The sequence below is a fragment of the Eublepharis macularius genome, chromosome 7, assembly GCF_028583425.1.
Source record: "Eublepharis macularius isolate TG4126 chromosome 7, MPM_Emac_v1.0, whole genome shotgun sequence".
NCBI classification, from domain to species: Eukaryota; Metazoa; Chordata; class Lepidosauria; order Squamata; family Eublepharidae; genus Eublepharis; species Eublepharis macularius.
The window spans coordinates 33655325-33665332 of record NC_072796.1 but is presented as its reverse complement, the minus strand read 5'-3'; the positions used below and the strand labels follow the sequence as shown (position 1 = coordinate 33665332).

Here is a 10008-nt window from a genome sequence, read left to right as displayed (position 1 = left end):
TGGGAACCTAGAGGTCCGGCCCATTCAATGACTTCTTGGGTGTGGTGGGATCTGTGAGGAAGGCATTCTTGTACTTCAACCACACTACCCATGGATGAGCTTTGGTTTTCACCATGCTGTCATAGGGTGAACTTTCAGTCTATACCGTGCTGTGTTCTCTTGTATGTCGATTGCTATGACTAGGTGACTTATGAGTAATGGAAAACACAGCGTTCTCCCTGCAGTATTGGGGGCCATCTTAAATATCTAAGCCAGAAGACTGCATCTAGTCCTTCCATAGTTCTGTTCATGATTTGGAGCTTTCACATTGACAAAATGGCATGGCTTTACCTGAACTAAATTTTGTTGTACTTTCAGTTTCCACAGTTATTTCCATTTGTGTTTGTGACTCCATATATTTGATTCTTTCAGGCAATGGTGCTAAGCTGGATTCTTTCCTGTTTGCTTCTGGCAGTCTTCCCCTTGATGCCTGTTGTAGGAAGAGATCAAAATATCCCTCTAGTGTAAGTTTTTCATTATTTTTTGCATTCAACATTAAAAATAATGAAATCCTGCCCTCAAGTTATAGTTGACTTATGGCGACCCCTGGTGGGGTTTTCATGGCAATAAACTAACAGAGATGGTTTGCCATAGCCTGCCTCTGCAACCCTGGCCTTTGTTGGAGGTCTGTCCAATGACCTTACTAATGAAGGCCAACCCTGCTTAGCTTCTGTGATCTGATGAGATCAGGCTCTCCTGGGATATCCGGGTCAGGGTACACAGATTTAAAATAGAATTTTATCATTGGGTAGGAATTGCTCTTGGCATCCTTCTGACACTGTTGCTGCTGTTCAGAATTCAAATAGGGTAATTACAGAGAAATGCATTATCCGCTGATGTCAGTGAAATTGCCTTTAATTTGTGAAGGGTTTTTTTCCTCCCTTGAAAGCATCTTTGTCAGAGAGCTACATTCCCTTTTTGTGGCAAAGGGCATCCAAGAGTAGTTGCTTGAGAACCTGTCCCTTGCAGAAGGGAATCCTACTCAGTTTCAGTCCGGTTTCTAATGGGAGATCAGAGAATCTCATGGATACCCATATTTAATGGGTCTGTGAGTTGATGAGCCTGGGGATGTTTTCCCCCTTCCAGCTCCCTTCAACAAGCTATGAAGAGAGAAAGCTACTAGTACAGTTATTGACGGGGAGAGCTTGGTGTGCTGATAGCCTCAAGTCGTTCTTCTTGTGTGCTTTTCAAGCAGGAAGAGAAGGCCCAGATAAATGCTACAGGCAGGCATGGACACAGGAAAACCACCTCCAACAGTGCAGTCCTGAGCAGAATTATACCCTTCTAAATCCAGGGGAGTCAGTAGGCTTAGAAAGGTCTAACTCATGTGGGATTGCACTGCGGATCTTGATGCACCCAAGAGAGCCTTGGTTGTGGGTGCCTGCCCCACTGAACATACAGTTAGTGCACTGGACCCAAAGCCCCCAGTCAGTGATGGGGTCACCTTAACGATGTGCCAAAATAGGTCATCTCTGGCGGAACGTGGTAGCCCCAGGTGGGTCTCCACCAATGGCAAGGCTATAGTAAAAGGAATCCCTGAATTAAAAAGTCACACAATGGGTTAGGAGAGTGGTGGTCTGGGATCTAAGTAGCCCCATCACCAGGTGTGAAAGTAGTTGTCGCTTTATGCCTCCAGTGGATCGCAGTAGTGTTTCTACACCAAGGCCCTATTGTGGTGGACAAAGGCCAGTCTCTTTTCTTGGATCACTCTGCTCTGCTGAACTTGATAGAACATTTCTGATACTAACTTCAAGATTAAGGTGCTTGGCCCAGGGTTGTGCGATCACTTATATTCCACAGGCCTGGGACAAACAGCTTAATCCCAGAGTTAGTGCCAGAATTACCGTGTAGATCTAAGATAAGAAACAAATCCCAGGATTAGGTCCCTTGTTGTGTTTTTTACCTAGAAAATGTACACTGTCTTTGGATGCTTCTGGGGAGGAATGGGAAGAAAGACTCTGGGAACCCCCTCCATTCTATCCCACATGATCAAGCTATTTGCACATGCATACCATGTTGAAATGGCTCTGGCATGTGAAGAGTGCCTAATTTGTGAAGGGAAAGATAAAAAGGAGCTCGCTTTTATGATGATTCCTTGTTTGGGCAGTTCTTTGCCTCCTAGGCGAACAGGCAAGTGGCGATTTACAAGCCCAGTGCATAAGAGAAAGTTGTGGATTTATAAAGATATTGAACCTAGTTAAATAGGAATCCGTACTCTAAACCTGAGTTTAAATGTTCTATGCATCTTCTTTAGCTGCATGTTATAAATCTGCTTGATTTGCCTTTATGGCAAAGTAAGCCTAAAGCCATATGGTCTCATTAAGAGCCTGTCTTCTACAGATCAGCAGCAGGCTTGCTGATTCTCCTGTCTTCATCCTGCCTGGTGGCATTACTTTGGAAAAGCCAGAAAAAATACATACATGGTAAAGATCTCCAAGTATACCTCTTTCAGGTCAGTAACTTCCCTAATGCCGTTTTTGAGAACTGAAGCTTTCATTTTTGCAGCTGCTGTCTAAAATCAGTCTTGCGTATTTGCCTGGGTCCTGCTACTTCTGATGAAGAGTTTCCCCACCGTTTGCTGTTTTGAGGGTATGCATATTCATGGGCTATGTGATCCAGCACCTCCAGGCAACAAGCAGAAGAGATCCCTGTAAGCAGAAGTTCTAATTTATGTACATGGGATTTGTACGAATGTGCCATTGTGAATCCCTGGCTGTATGACCGAGTCATCTTGAGCTGTTTTTTTTTTCCTTGCTGGTGTATTTTTTTTAAAACACCTGCTTTGTTGGGGGAGGAAGTTCTGTAGTATGAGCCACCCTGGGGTTGGGAGGTAGTCAGGTGAATGCTCGAGTTCCTTGGCAGGTGGTTGCACTTTCATCACTTAGAATTCGACAATTATCCCATGACTGTAGTCTTAGCAACACAAAGTGTATCTGTACAATTGATTTCAACTGGTTTAATATTCAGTTTGCTCTCTAAGAAACACTGGGAATTGTATTCTGAATCTGAACAATCCCTCAGAACCCCCAGTTTCCAGAATTTTTGGAACGGGGAGAGCCGTGTTAATTAAACTGAAATAAAATCTATATAAATTTGTAGGGTAGATATACCATTAGATGCTAGGAACAATCAATTATAGAATTAAGTCATTTTAAACCATTAAGATGTGAGTGTGTCTCCTAACATTAGCCTGGGACACACATCATTTTACAGTAATAACATTATGAGATTAGAAGGAGTAAGATTTCTTCACTCAAGGTGCGAACATTCTTCTTCAAAAGTATTGTTATAGATAATAAATACAATAAATACTGTTTTATTCTGTCATTTTCCAAAACTAAAAAAAAAAAAAAATCTTTTGCCCTTTATTCTTGGAATGAAGTATAAAAATGGTTGTTCAGAGGTGGCATTTTGAGGGTGAAAATGGTAAAGATCATTCTTAGTTTATGGCCACATTTGTCAAAATAGGTTACAGTTTATCATTCAAAACAGTGGTTCTCTTTCCACGGCTCACAGAGAGCCACGTTTGCAATCACCATCAACCAAAAGCGCCACATGCAGGGCTTTTTTTTCTGGGAAAAGAGGTGGTGGAACTCAGGACCACGCAATGACATCACTTTGGATGAAGGGGGGAGTTTGGAACAAGGGGGGAGTTTTTTAAAGTTTAAATCGCCCTTGGCGAAAATGGTCACATGGCCAGTGGCCCCGCCCCCTGATCTCCAGACAGAGGGGAGTTTAGATTGCCCTCTGCCCCGCTCCGGCACAGAGGGCAATCTAAACTCCCCTCTGTCTGGAGATCAGGAGGCGGGGCCACCGGCCATGTGACCATTTTCAAGAGGTGCCGGAACTCCATTCCACCACGTTCCCACTGAAAGAAAGCCCTGGCCACATGACTGCCGTATGCCCTTGTGTGCCATCCCACCAAGCATACACATATAGTAAGATATAATATTAAATATGTATAACTATACTCTTCTTTTTTTAAACATCACAGTATTTAAGTATGTGGTGGGGGGGTCTCTCTCCCTACCATTATTGAACCTTAGCCGGTCATGTGTATCTGGACTGAGGGGAAGAATTTGCAAGTTAGACTCATGGCACAAAACAATGTGTGAAATTTCATGTTCTCCAGGATGCTTTATTAGGCTGCATATTTAAAAAACGCTTCCCTATGTTAATTAAAAGTACCCTTCAAGCACCTACAGAATGCTTAGAACGTCTCTCTCTGTACTAAGTGGGAATCACCTGCCAACCACAACCAGCACCCATGACAGGGGACGCAAAGCGTCTGACAACACCATTCTCCTCTCCTGCATTTTATCCTCTCAACAACCCTGTGAGGTTGGTTAAGCTGAGAGGCTGTGACTGACCCAAGGCCACCTAGCAAGCTTCCATGGCAGACGGGGGACTTAAACCTGAGTCTCTCAGATCCTCGTCTAACTACTGCACCACACTGCCTCTCCGTCCTCCTGAATTAAATTTACGGGATTGATTATATTTAATTGTATAGTTGTTTCTTTACTTATTTAAAGCATTTCTATGTCGTCTTTCAACCCAGTTCCCAAGGAGGCAAACATTAAAATAAAAGATTAAAATGTTCCAGACAATAAAAACCATTTAAAATCCAAAAATATAAAAAATATTTAAAACCATTAAAACCTAATATATACACAAAAGTGTAAAAAATGTAATCACACTTGGAAACATACAAATAGGGAGGGCTAATTAGTTGTTGGGGACTTTCCAGTAAAATGAGCAAGCTGATCAATATATTTTTTTTATCTTATCACACAATGTTGGCTCATTTACAAATCTTGTAGCATGGTTCATGTAAGGATTTGGCTTATTGATTTGGCTTGGCAGATTTAATATTAATTCTTAATTTCCAGTGCAAGCAGTTTATCTATAGTTGGTGGGCTGATTTTTTAATAGACACTGATGTTTTTTTTGAAAAATAAATGTTCTCTGTGAATGGGAACGTTTTTTGAAACATGTTTCCAGCTACCACTAGATGTCAGTGTAAATATGGGGTGGGTGGAAGAAGTAAGGCACTTGATTAAGCGGGGTGGTGGTAAATCTAGTCGTGTAATTTGCCGTGGTTTTGTAATTAGCGTCTTATTTGCTTTGGATTATCTTCTGCTCCCCTCCCCAGCCAGGCATGAATTGGCTTGGACTGATTTGGCACATTGGGTTTGCCATAAGCTTTACTACCAGGAATGAGAACAATTCAAATGAGGATCACAAAGAATGTAATTGATTTTGTTGTTGATCTGTTTATTTCCAGTAGAGTCACCTTCAATTCAAGTCAAAAAGGATTTTCATTGGGTTGCAAAAAAGTTCACTGACCGTAAATTGAGAGTTGTGAACTTCTTTGAATTGTGATCAAGTACTAGCCTTTTCTGGAAATTTATTTTACTTTGAGGATTTAATTTTTGCAATTAATCTCCAGCTTTCGCTAATATAATAAGCGGTATTTTGCCTGGCTCTGCTTTACATGGTCCTGCATTAACTGCTGTACTGAGTACCTGGTAGTGGCCTAGTTAAGCTGGGGACCAGTTGCAGCTAAATTATCCAGAAGCTTTCAGGTGTGAAGGGTATGCTTATCCTGTTCCTTGCATTGAGAATCCTTGAGAAGTTTGTCAGCTGACAGTATGGTACATATGTCTATTTTCCAAAAGGATGAAATAATCAGAGGAGCAGAACACTCAAGATTGCAGTTCTGTTGTGGCTTTTAAATGTAAACAAGAGGGAAATATGCCTCTCCTGTGTCACCCTTCCAAGCCCTTTTACGCAACAGGAAACCTCAGACAAATGGTCTGTCTAACCGAGCATCCATTTTCACTCAGTGCCGAAGCAAATGCCACCAGGAGGCCCACAGGCAGAAAGGACATAGAGGCCAAAACCTTGCCTTGTTGCCCTTCAGCAGCTGGTATTAAGTAGAGCAAGATTCAAGTCCAGTAGCATTAGAAGAGCAAGATTTGGGTCTGGTCGTACCCTAAAAGATTTCCCAAGTAGAAGCTTTTGCGAGTCAAAGTGTCAAATATGTCTGAGATATTTGACACTTCAAAGCTCATATCCTTGAAATCTTGTTGGTCTTTTAAGTTTCTACTGGACTCAAATCTTGCTTTTCTATTGCAGACCAACACAGCTACCCACCTGAAATTATCTTCATAGTATTAAGCAGAACACTGACTCTGAACATGGAAGTTTCATTTAGTTGTCATAGATAATAGCTGTAGGTGTGAACTTATCCTCCATAAATTTGTCTAATCCTTTTTTAAAGTCATCTAAGTTAGTAGCCATCCCTGCATTATGGGACAGTGAATTACAACTTGTTGAATGAAGTACTTCCTTTCGTCTGTCCTGAATCGATGGCTGATCAGCTTTATTTGGTGCATCCAAGTCATGATTTGTGAGACGGAGAAAAAGTTCTGTCTACTTTCTGTAGCCCATACATAGCCCTCAACTTCTAGCATATCTCCCTCCCCAGATTCCCAAATTCCTTAGCATTTCCTCATAGAGAAAATGCTCTAACCCCTTGATCAGTTTCATTGCCCTTTTCTATACCTTTTCCAGCTCTGTTACCCTGGTAGAAAGCTCTTTATGCCTGTGGAAGAGGGGCAACTTCACTCTCTTTCACCTGTTTTAATGTAGCAGTTTGTGTTATGTGGGTTTTGCTCATGGTGTTCACAGCTGGCTGTTGGAGGATCCGTTTCCCCAAGCAGCTTGTGCTTTCGCAACTCTCTACATTTCCACCATTTTACCCAGACCTGCCCTGTAACTTCTTGGGTCTCCTGTGAATTCCTCTTTAAAACGGGCATTACGTTTGTTACCTTCAAGCCCTTCAACAGGGAGCCAATTTTAAATCTTACTATATAATTGAGTAAGCGTGTTTCAGACAACTCACTTTATGCCTTGGTGCACCCCCAGAGGGCGCTGCCGCAGAGGAAGGCCAAGGTAACTCACCATATAGCTCCAGAAAACATGCAGTGGTGGGAAGCCCAATGTCACGGGCTGGGCCAGCCCAAGCAGGGTGGTGCAGGTCCAAACCTTGATACCAAGTCCAGAGGGAGTTTCAGGAGCCAAAAGCCAAGTCAAAGCAGTGGTCAGAGCACAAGCTAATGCCAGAGTTGAGTCCAGAGTCCAAGAGCAAGGTCAGGCACAGTCCAAGGTCAGTTACCAGTAGTGTCAGGTCCAACAGTAGGCACGGGCAAGGTTCACGGAGCACGGAGTGGTTGCAGACAGCAGAGACGTTGCTTCCACGCCTGGCTGTTGCTCCTGACTGGCTTGTATAGCCAGGCATGGTTTTCAGCCAGCTGCTGGGGCTCCATCCTGAAGCTACTCATCATCACCCTCCAGCAGCTGGCGTTGGCTCAGGAGACGAGCACTGCGCCGTCTCTCCTGCAGCTCCAGTCTCTGGCGCTGTCTGCGGCGTTCTCTGGGTGTGGGTGAACCTGGGGGGGTGGAAGCCTCTGGCTGGGCTTCCCCTGTGGTGCTGGCAGTCCCTGACTGAGCTTCCCCTGTGGAAGTCCCTGGCTGCACTTCCCCTGTGGTGCTGGGGCTGGAGAGTACTGATGGCTCTGCTTCAGCTGCTGGCTGTAGGCTCTGATTAGCCAACAGCTGTGGCTCCTGATTACCAGCCTCTGCTGAGTCAGGGCTGGCTGCATGGAGCTCCTCTTCTCCTGAGGAGTCCTGGCTGGCTACACGAAGCCCCTCTCCTCCTGAGGAGGAGTCCTCACTCTCACTGAGCCCAGGCTGGACCATGACACCCAAGCAGGGAACAGGAGCGGAACAGGTGGCAATGCCCTCGCCACACCTTAACCCAGCTGGTATTACGTGCGGAGCAGGTGGCCATGCCCACCCCCTCCTTAACCCAGCTGATATTAGGAGTGGAGCAGGTGGCAATGTCCACCACCACCTTAACCCAGCTGGTATTAGTACTGGAGCAGGAGGCAATGCCTGCCCCCTTCAGCCAGCAGGTATGAGGAGTGGAGAAGGTGGCAATGCACGCCCCCTGCCTTAACCCAACTGGTATTAGGAGCGGAGCAAGTGACAGTGCCTGCACCCGCCTTAAACCAGCTGGTATTAGGAGCAGAGCAGGTAGCAATGACCACTCCCTGCAATAACCCAGCTGATATTAGGAGCAGAGCAGGTGGCAATAACTGCCCCCCTTCAGCCAGCTGGGATCAGGAGCGGAGCAGGTGGCAATGCCTACTCTTTGCTTTAACCCAGCTGTTATTAGGAGCGGAGCAGGTGGCAATGCCCACCACCCTTCAGCTAGCTGGTATTAGGAGCGGAACATGTGGCAATTCCCATTCCCCAGCATAACCCAGCTGGTATTAGGAGTGGAGCAAGTGGCAATGCCCACCTCCTACCTTAACACAGCAGATAATACGAGGGTAACAGGTGGCAATGCCTACCCCCACATTAATCTAGCTGGTATTAGGAGTGGAGCAGGTGGCAATGCCCGCCCCCCCTTCAGCCAGCTCAGATCAGGAGTGGAGCAGGTGGTAATACCCGCCCCTGCCTTAATCCAGCTGGTATTAGGAGTGAAGGAGGTGGCAATGCCTACCCCCTGCCTTATCACAACTGGCATTAGGAGCAGAGCAGGTGGCAGTGTGCACCCCCACCTTAACCCAGGAGGCATTAGGAGCGGAGCAGGTGGCAATGCCCACCCCCCACCTTAACCCAGCTGATATGACGAACGGAGCAATTGGCAATGCACACACCCTGACTTAACTCAGCTGGTATTAGGAGCGGAGCAGGTGGCAATGCCCACCCCCTCCTTATCACTACTGGCATTAGTAGCAGAGCAGATAGCAATGCCCATCCCCCCGCCTTAACCCGGCTGGTATTAGGAGCAGAACAGATGACAATGCCCACCCCTTTCACCCAGCTGGGATCAGGAGTGGAGCAAGTGCCAATGCCTGCCCAGCGCCTTCATGTGGGTGGACTCAGGCACAGAGCAGGAAGCAATTCCCTTCTTCCCTTTACCCAGCTGGGACAAGAAGTGGAGCAGGTGGCAATGCCTGCCCTCTTCAACCTACTGGAATAAGGCACTGAGCAGGCAGCAATGCCCACCCCATCTTCACCCTGTCGGAATCAGGCGCAAAGCAAGCAGCAATCTCTGCCCTCCTTCAGCCTGCTGGAATCAGGAGCAGAGAAGGTGGCAATGCCCGCACCCCTTTCACCCAGTTGGGATAAGGAGCGGAGCATTTAGCAAAGCCCACCACCCACCTTTGCCTGTTGGGATCAGGTGAGGAGCAGGAGGTAGTGCTCACTCCTCCATTCACCCAGCAGGGAACAAGTGGCAATGCCCACCACCCCCTTCACCCAGCTGGGATCAGGCTTGGAGCAGGCAGCAATGCCTGCTCCCCTTCACCCCATAATCAGGCGCAGAGCAGAAGGCAATGCCCATTTCCCCCACTCGGCTAAGATCAGGAGTGGAGCAGTGGCAATGCCTGCCCCCCTTTACCCAGCCTGTATCAGACGTGCAGCAGGTAGCAAAGCCCACCACCCCTTCATGTTGCTGAGATCAGATGTGGAGTAGGTGGCAATGCCCACCCCCCTCCTTCACCGGCCGGGATCAGTGAGGGATGAGGAGAGAATGCCTGCCTGCCCACGCTCCTCTTTCTCAAGCCCGTTGTATTTTTCCCCACAACGGGCTTTATTTCTAGTTGTTTCATATTTTTGTTAAGAGATTAACAATTCTGTGTTCGGCTTCTTTCACAACCATGGATGTGTCACTCTTCTCTATTGACTTGTTAGTTTTTAATTTGTCCATTACTTCTAGACGAATGTCATTTCTATTGGTCTCACCTCTTCTTAGAGATTTATGGAGATGCCAAGGCTCCTCGCTTGACAGGTCCCTGCTTCTAGTGTATTCCAAGAATGTTTATTGTTTGTCTTACTGCTTTTAGTAATGTGCTCCACATACTCTCTTTCTGTCTACCTTGTTGCCAGTTTACA

The 10008-nt window shown here is 46.1% G+C and overlaps 1 protein-coding gene across 1 annotated transcript in view; it reads left to right on the top strand.

Moving 5' to 3' along the window:
- PIGN (phosphatidylinositol glycan anchor biosynthesis class N) overlaps positions 1 to 10008 on the top strand; it is a 114557-nt gene that overhangs the window by 58040 nt on the left and 46509 nt on the right. Inside the window, exons 18-19 of the mRNA XM_054985957.1 lie at positions 412 to 503; positions 2380 to 2491. Coding sequence (XP_054841932.1) covers positions 412 to 503; positions 2380 to 2491 — 204 coding nt within the window. The remainder of the gene's footprint in view (positions 1 to 411; positions 504 to 2379; positions 2492 to 10008) is intronic.